Source organism: Erithacus rubecula, assembly GCF_903797595.1.
Source record: "Erithacus rubecula genome assembly, chromosome: 17".
NCBI classification, from domain to species: Eukaryota; Metazoa; Chordata; class Aves; order Passeriformes; family Muscicapidae; genus Erithacus; species Erithacus rubecula.
The window spans coordinates 2225136-2237808 of NC_136669.1; the positions used below are offsets into that span (position 1 = coordinate 2225136).

The following is a 12673-nucleotide window of genomic DNA, read 5'->3' on the forward strand; positions in this document are numbered from 1 at the left end:
AGCGCGGTCGGTGCGGGGCGGGCGCGCTGCGGCCGCTCCCGGCGCTGAGGGAGCGGGGCGGGAGCTGAGGGGAGCGCGGCGCGTCCCGCCCCGCCGGGCTCCGATGGAGGCGGCTGCGCCCTGGTGAGTGCCGCACCGGCCCTGGCCCTGCCTCCGCATCCCCTGCCCGGCCGCTTTGCTCCCTTCACGGGCCGCACCCCGGTTTCCCGTGGGTTCCCGTGGGTTCCCGTGGGTTCCCGTCTCCCCTCCCGGCTCTTGGGAAGCCTCAGTGGGGTTTGCTGTCCTCTCTCCCCAGCCCGCAGCCTGCCGGGCCCATCCGGCCCATCGAGCGCGGCTCTGTCCATCGCATCTGCTCGGGCCAGGTCGTGCTGAGCCTCGGCACTGCCGTCAAGGAGCTGGTGGAAAACAGCCTGGATGCCGGAGCTACCAACATCGGTAACGCTTCCTCGAATTTCATAAATTTCATAGGCTTCTAAAGCACGTCCAGAGCTCCCAGGATGGTGTTGGGATAATTGGGAAAACTTCTGTTCAATGAGAAGTTCAGTGATGCTCAATTACCTGGAACTACAGACTGGTTTGCATTAGATTTATCTAACTTTGGACAGCTACCAGGATTTTTTTTTTCCTGTTACTATTCAGTTTTGACATGCAAAAGTATTATTTGAAAATTTTAATTCAAGTGTAAAATTGATACCTAACACCAAGTGTGAACATAAAGAATTAAAATACTTTATTACTCAATTTTGTAGATATAAAGCTTAAAGATCATGGGGCAGAACTGATAGAAGTTTCAGATAATGGAGGTGGAGTAGAAGAAGAAAACTTTGAAGGATTGAGTAAGTAGAAATTTTATTCATAATTTAGATGTGGGCATTTAGTTTAATCATATTTAATGGACACTTGTCTTTTACATAATGTTACCTTCAAGACTTGAGCAACACTAGACTGATTTTCTGTAGTGCTCTTGTGGTTATAGTTCTTGTTACTCAGAAATAGTCTTTGGTTTCTTTGCTTATTTAAATGGCACAAGCAATAAAATAATCCCGGAGGAGAAAATCTTATAATTGCTCATGTGGATTAATTAATATTTAATCATTGGTCGTTGTTGAAGGAGTTGAGCAGTGTGGAAGTGTCTGCTTTGGGAAAGTGAATTATAAACTTATGTGAGTGTGAAATAACAGTGCATCTGAAGATTTTTAAAGAGATCTTGTTTATAGGAAAAAGGGAAAACAAGCAGTATTTTGTCTTTAATCATTATGTAAAATACAATGAATAATACAGAAGGCTTTTTGCTTCTTGACGTGCATACAAAATCTACTTGCATAGACCAGTGTCACTTTGAAGTGAAATGTTTTTGAAATATCTTTTTCCAGCTCTGAAACATTATACATCAAAGATACAAGATTTTTCTGATCTAATACATGTTGAAACATTTGGGTTTCGAGGTGAAGCTTTGAGTTCACTGTGTGCATTAAGGTAATTAATATTATTTTTTAGTAGTAGAAAGTTACTGCATGTACAAAACCACTACACCCTTTCATTTTACTATTACTGGTGAAATGAGGCTTTGGAAACTGTTAGATCAATTTTGAGCAATAGATTGCATGACATCCTGAGTCATTTCCAAGCAAAATTTTTCTATGATTCTAAGCACTTAATTGGTCATTTTATGTACAAAATTTAGTGTTACTTAAGTGTGCAGATCTCTGCAGGGTGGGATTGTGTATTTATATGAATATTTGGTCCTCTGATGTAAAGTAATATTGTAGCAGTATTTCAGTGCTGGTTGTTAGGTGGAAACTCATTACAACTGTACTTCAATTTCTTTCAGACCAATGATACATTTTAAATCAGCTTTTGTACACAGTGCTGCTGGTATCTGTTAGAATGAGGAGTGTAATGTTCAGCAAAACTAGACTTTAAGTTTTATAAGAGAGGAGTGAAAGGGATACAAATAAGAAAGTGTAGCTAGGAAAGCATTACACTACTCTGAAAAGGAGTTCTTAGTTGTTTATGGGGAAGAGTTGCTTAAATTAAATTAATAGTATTGCTGTAGTTTCTATGCTGCTTGTCATGAGAAAAGATAAGATAATGTGGTGTTCAGTGAATAATTCTGTTGCCTATTTCCTCCCATTAGTGATGTTACCATTTTCACCTGTCATAAGTCAGCAAAGGTTGGGACTCGTTTGGTGTTTGATCACAATGGCAAAATCACTCAGAAAACTCCTTTGCCACGACAGCAAGGAACAACTGTCAGCATCCAGCAGCTGTTTTACACCCTGCCAGTGCGGCATAAGGAGTTCCAGAGGAACATCAAAAAGGTCAGGTCAGAAATTCTCAGTTCAAAGGAGTGTTGTCCCCCAGAATTTATTCACTGCTGAATGAAATTCAGTTCTCTGTAGAATGCATTGATTCTAGACTATTTTATGTCAGTCTTATATCTTAATCAAATAACAAAAGTCTTCTTCTATGCTTTTCTGCTTTGTAATATTTGGGTTTAAAGGTACACTCAGTGATTTTCAGATTTTGAAAATAATCCATATCATGATCATTTATCTCTGTTTTATAACCAGGGACTGCTGCATTGTGGCTAAATACCAGTCTTGTAAACATCCTGTTTATTTTTAAAGTAATATTTAAATATATATATATTTTTTTAAGTTTAGTTTATAAAGATTTTAAGAATAAAACTCCCCCCTTTTGTTACCTGTAGATATTGAATGCTTTGTTTATATATCTTTATTTTTAAAAGAGAAATTTCATATAGATATGAACTTTCTGTTTCCTTTGACAGGAATATACAAAAATGGTCCAGCTGTTACAGGCCTACTGTATTGTTTCCAAAGGAGTGAGGATTAACTGCACTAATCAAGTTGGCCAAGGGAAAAAAAGCTGTGTGATATCCACTGCTGGAAGCCCCAGTTTAAAAGAGAACATTGGAGCAGTATTTGGACAGAAACAGGTATTGTTTTTATTATTGAAAGGAGAGAGAATGGAGCCGTATAAAGGAATTTTTAGTGCTGGATCAGTTATTAGCTGGAGTGTTGGCCTGCAGCGCCCCCTACAGGCTGACAGGGACACCGCAGCCTCCACGGCTTCCTCTGAAACTCCTGCATCTGCTCAGAGAAGTTTTATGGAAGAGAAATTATCTAGGAGATGGCCTTATGGCTTACTGGCTCTCTGAAACCCGTTTTAAGAGCTGTTGTGCCAGCAAATGGGCTGTGTGTCACAAGAATAAGCAATTTTTAAAAATCCTTAAAATGGTGTGATGTGAAGGTCTTAACTGGAGAACAGGAAACTGAGGTGTATCCACTTTTGCAAACTCTTCCTATGAAAGTAAGTTTTGTTCTGGATAACCTTTAAATGGGTTTGCAGTCAACCCCTGTGATCTTTTTTAAGGAATAGCTGTAAAAATAGTTGTTATCCTCTGGATGACAGCAGAGATAAAGAAAGCTCAAAAACATCCTTCTTAAAACTCTATACTGCAGGCATCAAAAATATTAAGTGGTTGATAGCTGCTGGCTGTTGATAAACATTTTTCCTTCCACAGGCCCCATACAGAGATCTCAAAACCTGTTCATGCTGTGCCTGAAAGATGAGAGGGAAAAATCTATATAGGTTTTTTTTATAAAAGGTTCTTCCCTTTTTTTTTTTTTCAGTTGCAGAGCCTTATTCCTTTTGTTCAGCTTCCTCCTAGTGAAGCTGTTTGTGAAGAATATGGACTCAACCCTGCTGACATGCCACAAAATCTTTATAGGTAATTAAAAAAGTACAAACCACTGCTGCCTGTAGCACTTTACCATAAACCAAAATTCAAAATAAATAGGAAAAGAAATAAAAAGGTGTGATTTATAGTATTGAAAAAGAGCCAAGAACAGCACAGTAGATACTGGGATGCACTTTTGTTGTAACCTTTGCCAGACATGGAATTGGGAAAGGAAATGTGCATAACCATATTCACTGATGCTGTATAATAGTGTTTCCTTAAGCCCCCTAGAACATGCTTTTCTCATTCATTTTACCTTACCCTTACATTATTTATCCAACAGCATTACTGGCTTCATTTCTCGTTGTGATCACGGTGTGGGAAGGAGCACAACAGACAGACAGTTCTTCTTTATCAACCAACGTCCCTGTGATCCAGCAAAGGTCAGGGGGTTGTTTTTTTATCTCTGAAAACTCAGGATTAGTAGCTCATGTGTTTGTTTGTTTCTCAGTTTTAACTAAGTTTCTGTCTTAGTTGTGTCTGTTTGAGTGAACAAATCTCAGTCATACAATATGTTTTAGGACATGTTAATATATAGTGGTTCAAAGTAGAAGATAATATTTTTGAAGTTTGTTTTTTCACCTGTTTTGCAGGTTGTCAAGATTGTGAATGAAGTTTATCACTTACACAATAAACACCAGTATCCATTTGTTGTCCTTAATATTGGGGTAGATTCTGGTATGTTCTGGATAATTTTTAGTAACTTCAGTAAAGGCTGGTACATTTTATTCTTCAATGATATTTATATTGAGAATATTATGATTTTCATCTCTATGACTTCTGCACTTTGGGGGTTTTTTAATGCTCAGTTGATGAGGGAGAAATAGAGTCTAGCTGTGGTTCCACTATTTTTCCTCTCCACCTTTTCTGTACTCAAAAATAACTTCTTATGTTAAGTGATCTTAAATGCAAGAAAACTTGTATTGTGGTTTTTTGCTGGAATGTTGAGACAGTTAAATCTGATTTGCAGACAAAACTGGCAAACAAACCAGAACAAATTCTGTGCAATAATGTTGCATTTTATTTGTAAAGCAGGGTTTTTTTTTTCCTTTTTGTTTTTTCCCCAGAGTGTGTTGACATCAATGTAACTCCTGACAAAAGGCAAATTTTACTTCAGGAGGAAAAGTTTTTATTAGCAATTCTAAAGACTTCTCTGATGAAGATGTTTGGTAGTGATGTTAACAAACTGGATGTCAATCAGAAACTTCTGGACATTGCAGGTAGGACAACAAATGTGGAAGTTTTGAGTATGATGTATGGCAGAGAATTAAAGATGGAAAAATCTGTTCTTAAAAACCCAATGGAGAAATGAAAAAAAAAATAAAGAAGGACTCTAAGTTATTAAGTTGAAAAAAAAAATAAAGAAGGACTCTAAGTTATTAAGTGATTGTTATGGAAATGACATTTGCTAGCACAGCAGGATTTACAGTCAACTTTGTGAAGAAAAAATTAACACAGAATTAATGGACAGTGCTTGCAAATGATTTCTCCCAAAATACTAAAAGTGATCTATGGCTTTTTAATGAAAATGTCCTTGACGAAGAATGGTTAAGGGGTCATAAATAAATTATGAAAATTAAGTATGAGTTTAAATTTGGATTTTTTTATGTTATCTATAGAAATTGATGATTCTCTTTTGACTGTGTAGTCTTTCAAGATTGCTTTCCTAACTTAAGATCATCTCATCTTTTTCCTTTTATTCAACAGAGCCCCTTCTAATTTTCCTTTTTGCTGACATGTAGAATCAGTTGTAACCTGATTCTCACTGTTATTTTAAATTAACCTTCAGTAAAATCCTTGTTGGACTGGCAGTTGATGAGGTTGAAATCCTCTAATGACCCTCAAATCCCATATATTCTAATTGCCTGTTGTGCCAGCTCCTTAATACTTTGCCAATGGAATTTTATAGTGACCATTAAAGTGTAAGAGCAATTAACTTTTCGTTGTCATTCTGTCATTAAACTCTTCTGGTAATATAAATAAATGTGCTGATTGGACTGATTACTGTTCCAGTTTAAAAATTTACAAATTCATTGTTAATAGTGCCATTAAGTGTCTTCAAGATGTAACTGTTTCTTTGTTTGATATTAATGCATCTCAGCCTCATACTCATTGTCTGAAGCTTTGGGGTTCCTTTGAGCAGTTTGCCATTTTTCTACATCTTTTCATTCCCTTTCCTAAAGCACATAATTTAATTCATGTTTCCAGCTAACTTAGAATCTTGAAATATTCTGATTTCATTAGGTAACTTGAAGAAGACAATTCCTGAAGAGGCAGAAAAGCCTCAGGCAGAAATGCTGTCTGACTCTGAGACTGAAAATCCAAGTGGTGAAGGCAAAAGAATAATGACTCTTGCCAGATTAAGGGAGTCATTCTCTCTCCATCAAGCAACAGAAAGTAATTTTAAAAGCTCTAAAAAGGTGAAACAGCAGCACCATTCCCCTAGACAAAGGTTACTTGGTACCACTGGGGGTACTGTAAAGATTCAAAAGGCTGTCTTGCCTAAGGAGGCTGAGAGTTGTCAGAAGTTTGACTCAAAAGTGTCAGTTCCAAGGGGACATTTGAGAAAATTAGAAGATACTGCAGATTCTGGATCCTGTAGCATTTCTGGGTCAGATGCTGGATGTAGAACACCAGAAGCTGTAAGCTGCATCAATAGTGAAAGTGCAATCAATTCTGAAGAAGAATTCTGTAGCACAGAAGAACAGATGGAGAAGGAATGTCTTAAAACTGCTGGATGTAGCAAGAAGTCATTGGACAGTGATGTTCAGATCTTGGGCACTGAACCCAAGCTAGATCAAATCAATGACTGCACTGATCAAAATAAGTTGTCTCAAGAAGCCAATAATTGTTCCCCAAGAGTAAAACGTTTTAAAAGCAGAAACTTTAAAAGTGAAGCAGATGATTCCAAGGCAGGTAAATATCCTGAAGTGGAGAGCAGTAGTGTTGATGTACTGGTGGAAGTTAAAAAGAAGATTGTGCCTCTTGACTTCTCTATGAAGGTTTTGGCAGAAAAGGTGAAAAAGGTAATACAGCAACAACAGAAAAATACAGACACTGAAAATTACAGAAGATTTAAAGCAAAAATCAGTCCTGGGGAGAATAAAGTAGCAGAAGATGAATTGAGAAAAGAGATCAGGTATTTCTGCTTTAATTTGCTTTATATATTTTGTTCATTAGTTAATAAAATTAATTAAGTAAAAATATAAGATCTACCTTGGGTGGGCAAGAGGTTTACATGTACCACTCTATTTTTTATTTAATGTCACAAAAAAGTGTTTGAGTTAGTTTACTGGCATGTGGAAAAAGGCACTAAAAAGGCCACAAACACCATAAATTTGGCTTAGATCAGGCTTGTGAATTGCAGTTCAGTCAGAGAAACACCAAATTTCATGACACTGAAAAGACTGCATAGCTCATATTCCTCCCTTGTGTGAATGAAATTTGGTGAGACACCTGGAAAAATCAGTTGTATTCAGGAGATTGGGGACAATTAAAATCTGATTTGTTAATATTTGGATTTAAAAAATGTGTTAGGAAAGTCTTCTAATTGTGAAAAGAAGGCAGATATGTCAGCTGCCTTCAAAACCACGATGCCATTTTCAGTGTTACTTGGGCTATTGCCATAATGTCTACTTCTTATTTTATCATCACAAAGGGGGGGATCCTGTCTTAATGATGGATTTTGTTCTGCCAGAAATGGCCTCATCAGGCAGATTTTCAACATTTATATCCTGTTTAAATGATTTTTTTTCCTTTAAAGATAAAGTGTGTTCTGCAGGGGAGAAACAGAAGTTTTAAAGTTTTACATGATAACTGATAAGGGTGTAATTTATAATTTTTTTTTTTTTTTTTTTTGTATACAGTAAAGAAATGTTTGCAAAAATGGAAATCATTGGCCAGTTCAATTTAGGGTTTATAATAGCAAAGTTGAATTCTGATCTTTTCATAATTGACCAACATGCCACTGATGAGAAGTACAACTTTGAGATGTTGCAACAGCACACTGTTCTCCAACCTCAGAAGCTGATAGTGTAAGTATTTTCAGTGTTTTAACAATAACATGTTTTAAGTTGAATTCAGCTTTTCAGATGGATATCTGTGATTTATATTTATGTAGCATTTCACTCATTCAGAACGCTTGAGACTAAAATGGTTTTTATATTCTGTGTTTCAAAGAGTCAATACAAACATAAAACATAAATTCCATGGATGCAACAAGGAATGTTGCCCAGCTGGCTTCATTCTGCTGAGTAACACTTGGAAATAACTGTTCAGTAGTGAGATAATTTTTTTTTTTTTAATAAAGCAGAGTGAAAAGTTTTGCTAGAGCTCTATATTAAGTATTTCTACGTTGTTTCTAAAATGTGTCTTAAGTGCTCTCCACTGTGTACCCATGCAATACCAATTTCTTCTTTCAGGCCTCAAAATCTCAATTTAACAGCAGTAAATGAAACTATATTGATTGAAAACCTTGAAATATTCCGAAAAAATGGCTTTGATTTTGTCATAAATGAAAATGGTGAGTTTGGACCAGAATTGATGGAAGTAAAAGAGTTCAAAGGTCTAATTTTATTTATTATGCAAAAATTCCCTTGGGTGTTATCAAAAACTTTGAAATAAGATTGTTATTATTCTATATGGGATGTTTGTTTTTTAAGACTTATGATTCTGTGGTCTCTGCATGATTTAACAAAACATTGTAAATTATTTATCTCACCAACTTTTTACAGAAGTTTTTGAAGACTGGAGTTACTCTTTGGCTACATGACTGGATGTGCATTTTCTGGATATGTTACATTAAAATCCTTTTGTTTTATTAGTAATAATTTTCTTTGGTTTTCCTTTTGGCTTTAGTAATGACTTGCTTTGTTCTTTTGAACAAATTCTGTAACCTGCAAACTCCTTATTGTTTCTCTTATACAGTGAGGATAATGAAAATGCAGCCTGGGACCACTTTGCTATCTGGGAAGTCACTATACATTTTTCCATAGTCTTCATTCCAGAACATCCCAAGGTTTCTTTAGTCTAAAATGCTATTAATTACCAATCTCTCTCATCATTAGTCCTGAGTGATTTTGTAGTCACATAAACTCAAAAAAGTTTAATAAACCCTTTGTTCTTTGGAATTGAAGGGTTTGTTAGAAAGTAGATCTTCCTGCTTTTAAGTTTGCAAACAACTTTTTGGATGATGTTAAAAGGATATCTGCCATAGTTTACACTTTGGTTTGTTAATTACATCCATCAAAAGATTAAATTTAAACATTAGTATATACACACATCATAATTACCTTTTAAAGTAGTTTCTCAGATTTTCTCTCAAGTAATTTTCTATATTTCTCTGTTTCTTTATTATTGTTGCAAACTTCCAGCTCCAGTAACTCAAAGAGTTAAACTGGTGTCGTTGCCAACAAGCAAAAACTGGACTTTTGGTCCACAAGACATAGATGAGCTGATCTTCATGCTGAGTGACTGCCCTGGAGTGATGTGCAGGCCCTCAAGGGTCAGACAGATGTTTGCTTCTCAAGCTTGCAGGAAGTCTGTAAGTACTGCACTTGATGTGTTTGTGTTCAAATAAATAAATAGCACATTTCCTCCTGCAGTACAGTGGCTCTGTCTGTATGTGTATTTACTGCTGAGTGTCACCAGCTAACATCCTTCCTTCTGTTCCTCCTGTTTTTGTCTAGTGTAACTTGGGAAATATTTCTCCTAGTTTTTTATTTTGTTGCAAACTAATGTGCTTATGAACACCATGTTAGCTGGGTTTTGTCTTCTGTCTGGGGGGTGTTTTTTACTTTACTGCCTTGCACAGAATTTATTTACTACAGTAGCTGAAGTATTGCTCTGGTCTGTGTTAGCTGGCAGATGGAAAAAGGAAATAATTCATTTTTTTTTCCTTTGCTTGCAGGTGATGATTGGAACTGCTCTGAATGTGCAGGAAATGAGAAAACTGATCACCCACATGGGTGAGATTGAGCATCCCTGGAACTGCCCCCATGGAAGGCCTACCATGAGACACATAGTCAGTTTAGATCTGATTTCACCAGAATAAGTCAGTGTCTGTTTATTAACATTTTAAATTTTAATATTTTGAGCTTTTATTGTGAGTCTTTTATTTCAATTTAAAAAGTTTTAGGCAGTGTTCAAAGTTAGAAACAAGAGCACTTGAAGGACATTCAGCAGGGTTTCCTTGTTATTCCTGTTGAGTCAATACCAACATCCTGGAATTGATGTAATAACTTCTCTCTTAATGCAATTTACTGTGTGTTATACTTCTCTGAGCAGCAATCAAAAATTTTATAAAATAAATGTGTTTATATATAAAGATCAGGAGTAGGTGAACCTCATTTATAACAGACACGTTGCTGCTTACAATGAAATGGAATGTGAATTTAAGTTACTAGCAATGCCATAAAATAAATACTAGTTTTCTATGTTTATACATCATGGATATGATAATTTTAAAGAAAATGAAAATGATACACAAGTTAAAATATTTTTTTCCTGTGTACCAAAGGTGAGTTTCATTAGATAATAATTTAGAGCTTTAGTGTTGCATTTAATTATTAATTTCCTGTTACCTGTGTTTAAGGCTTGAATAGAATAATTAGTCTGGCATCATTACTTTAAATTAGCATTGTTCCCTTCCACATTCCCAACGTGTTTTTCGAGAACAGGAATTCTTTTTCTGATAATGAATGGGGGAAAAAAGCTGTCTCACCAGGTACTGCCAATCACATCAGCCCAAATTCTCTCTCAGTACAATCAAAAAGGTAGAAAATGATCTTTTTGAATCAGGAACCATTAAAACAGGTAGCTACAATCTTCCAGTCCTGTAGGACCAAGATTTTACCCAAGAAATCTGCGTTTATGTGTTATGTTCCGTTCACACTCCATGTGCCGCTGATGGCGCTGTGGCGGCGGTGCTGCGCTCCAAGCCGCCCGCTCGTTTCTCCGAGCAGCGTGGCACAGCGTGCCCGCGGTACCGGGCCCGGCTGTGGCCGAGAACATTGTCGGTGTCGGTGTCGGTGTGGAGCGGCGATTTCGCATCCCGGTCTGCGGGCTTGGACAGCAGGGGGGCCCCGGCTGAGGGACAGCGGCGCGGCCGGGCCCGGGCACCGCGGGGCGTTGGCATGGCTACGGCAGCGCGGCGGACTGCGCCTGCGCGGGGACGGGGCTCGGTACGGGCCCGGCTGCCCCTCAGCAAGGGCTCGGTAAGGGCTCGGTACCGGCCCCGCCGCCCCTCGGTAAAGGCTCGGTACCGGCCCCGCCACCCCTCGGGGAGGGCTCGGTAAAGGCTCGGTACCGGCCCCGCCGCCCCTCGGTAAGGGCTCGGTACCGGCCCCGCCGCCCCTCGGTAAGGGCTCGGTACCGGCCATCCCGCCGTCCCGCTGGGTGCCGGTGAGGGCTGGTCGCGGCTGTCCTGCCCGCCCTGGGCGCTGCGACACTCGCGGGTTGGTTCTTGCTCTCCCAAGCGGTCGCTCCCGGCTGTGATAATAGGATTGCACCAGGCAGTCCTGGAACCTTCAGGTAGCTCTCAACTGGCAAAAAACTACAAGATTTGGTGGTTGCGCTGTGCTGTGGGTCAATCTGCAACTCATGACTTGGAAAGCAAGTTAAATCAGTAATAGTAGTGCAGGTGTTACTTCCCAGAATTGGCCGAATGCATATTTTTGAGAAATGGCTTTCAATTTTTCCACATAATTAAATCTGATAGCTAAAAATCGGGTAAAGGTGGAGATCTCTGAGTGGCAAAATTAGGTCTGCTCTCAACACTTCCATCACAGTAGTTTTGATGGAAGATTTGGAGATAATTCATAGACATTGCTCTCTGTTAACCTTGTGGCCTGCATGCCACAAGCTGACACCACTGGCTTGAGGAATTGCTGTTACAGACATTATTTTAATACCTGCATATGTAATAATCACAGATTTTTTTTTGTTTTTGTAGTTGTCCCATGTTTTGATTTTTTTAACTAGTTTATAGGGTAAAAATACGTACATAAGACAGAAATAAATTTTAATTTTTCAGGAATAAAGTGCACATTGAGACAATTCAGCAGCTATGGTAAAAGGGAAGAAGAAAGATGTCAAGAAGAAAGATGGTAAGAAGGCAGCTGGTGAGAAGTCAGAAATTGAGAGTAGCTTATCAACACTGCCAGATTTGCAGAATGAGTCAGTGAGTGAAGAAGCTCAGGCAATTCCAGAGGCACCAGATAAAGAACCAGAAAAAGAGGAATCACCAGTCCAGCCTCTTCCCTCAATCCACGAGGAGCCTCTTCTTGCTCAAGTGATTATAAAAAGGTACACTTGTTACAAACACAGCAGTGAAGTCAGGAACAATCATTGAACTATCTCTGCTGTAGTCAGTCTCATACCAACAGAGATTTGGCTCTTGATGTGAGGCAGAGAATCAGGTTATTCAGACCTAGTAGCAGTGACACCTTAGGAGATACACAATTGGAATTCTGCCTTCTTACATCCTGCTCTCTGCCTGCCAAAACCCTCATTCTTTTAGCTTGTTCACCTTGAAGTTTTGTTAAATTATACAGACAAATGGTGAAGAAAATATATCATGTAATCTTTAGCTGTTGCTGCCTTTTAATGCTGAAGGCTGCTGGTATCTCTTCAGAATATCCTAAACTGAGGGAGCAGGCAAATGGCAATGTTAACAAAATCCTTTTCTATTTCAGTGTGATGTTTATATCTAATGTTTCATATACCAGCATGCCTGACTGTAAGGCAGAAAATTCTACCAATGTGCTTTTTTTCTTAATTGAAGGAAATATGAGTCTGAGGCAACTCAAAAATTATGTGTAATATTACAAGGAAGGTTCAAAAATTGGAAATTTTCTTGTTGTTCATTGTTCTACACAAGATGCAACAGCTGACCTGTGTGTAGACCAT

General features: G+C 38.2%; 2 protein-coding genes across 5 annotated transcripts in view; both read left to right on the forward strand.

Moving 5' to 3' along the window:
* On the forward strand, positions 1 to 10091 carry PMS2 (PMS1 homolog 2, mismatch repair system component). Its single transcript, XM_079320316.1, has 15 exons — positions 1 to 123; positions 296 to 435; positions 750 to 836; positions 1374 to 1476; positions 2138 to 2321; positions 2795 to 2962; positions 3660 to 3757; positions 4050 to 4149; positions 4360 to 4444; positions 4834 to 4986; positions 6011 to 6905; positions 7633 to 7800; positions 8188 to 8288; positions 9139 to 9308; positions 9675 to 10091. The coding sequence occupies exons 1-15, from the start codon at positions 104 to 106 to the stop codon at positions 9816 to 9818; spliced, it is 2616 nt and encodes an 871-aa protein (XP_079176442.1). The 5' UTR covers positions 1 to 103; the 3' UTR covers positions 9819 to 10091.
* Positions 9698 to 12673, forward strand: part of RSPH10B (radial spoke head 10 homolog B) — a 14433-nt gene continuing 11457 nt past the window's right edge. For 2 of the 4 annotated variants that reach the window (XM_079320319.1, XM_079320320.1), the window contains exons 1-2: positions 9698 to 9818; positions 11799 to 12070. In XM_079320319.1, the coding sequence (XP_079176445.1) occupies positions 11832 to 12070 (239 nt within the window). In that variant the 5' untranslated portion in view covers positions 9698 to 9818; positions 11799 to 11831. Of the gene's footprint in view, positions 9819 to 10981; positions 11014 to 11095; positions 11124 to 11798; positions 12071 to 12673 lie in introns of those variants that run through there. The other 2 variants (XM_079320318.1, XM_079320317.1) reach the window with 2 other exon arrangements.

Excerpts from the sequence above, each read along its gene's own strand:
- PMS2 (XM_079320316.1), top strand. The coding sequence starts at position 104 with ATGGAGGCGGCTGCGCCCTG. Across the intron at positions 124-295 it reads ATGGAGGCGGCTGCGCCCTG|CCCGCAGCCTGCCGGGCCCA; the intron begins GTGAGTGCCGCA and ends CTCTCTCCCCAG. Across the intron at positions 9,309-9,674 it reads CTCAAGCTTGCAGGAAGTCT|GTGATGATTGGAACTGCTCT; the intron begins GTAAGTACTGCA and ends CTTTGCTTGCAG.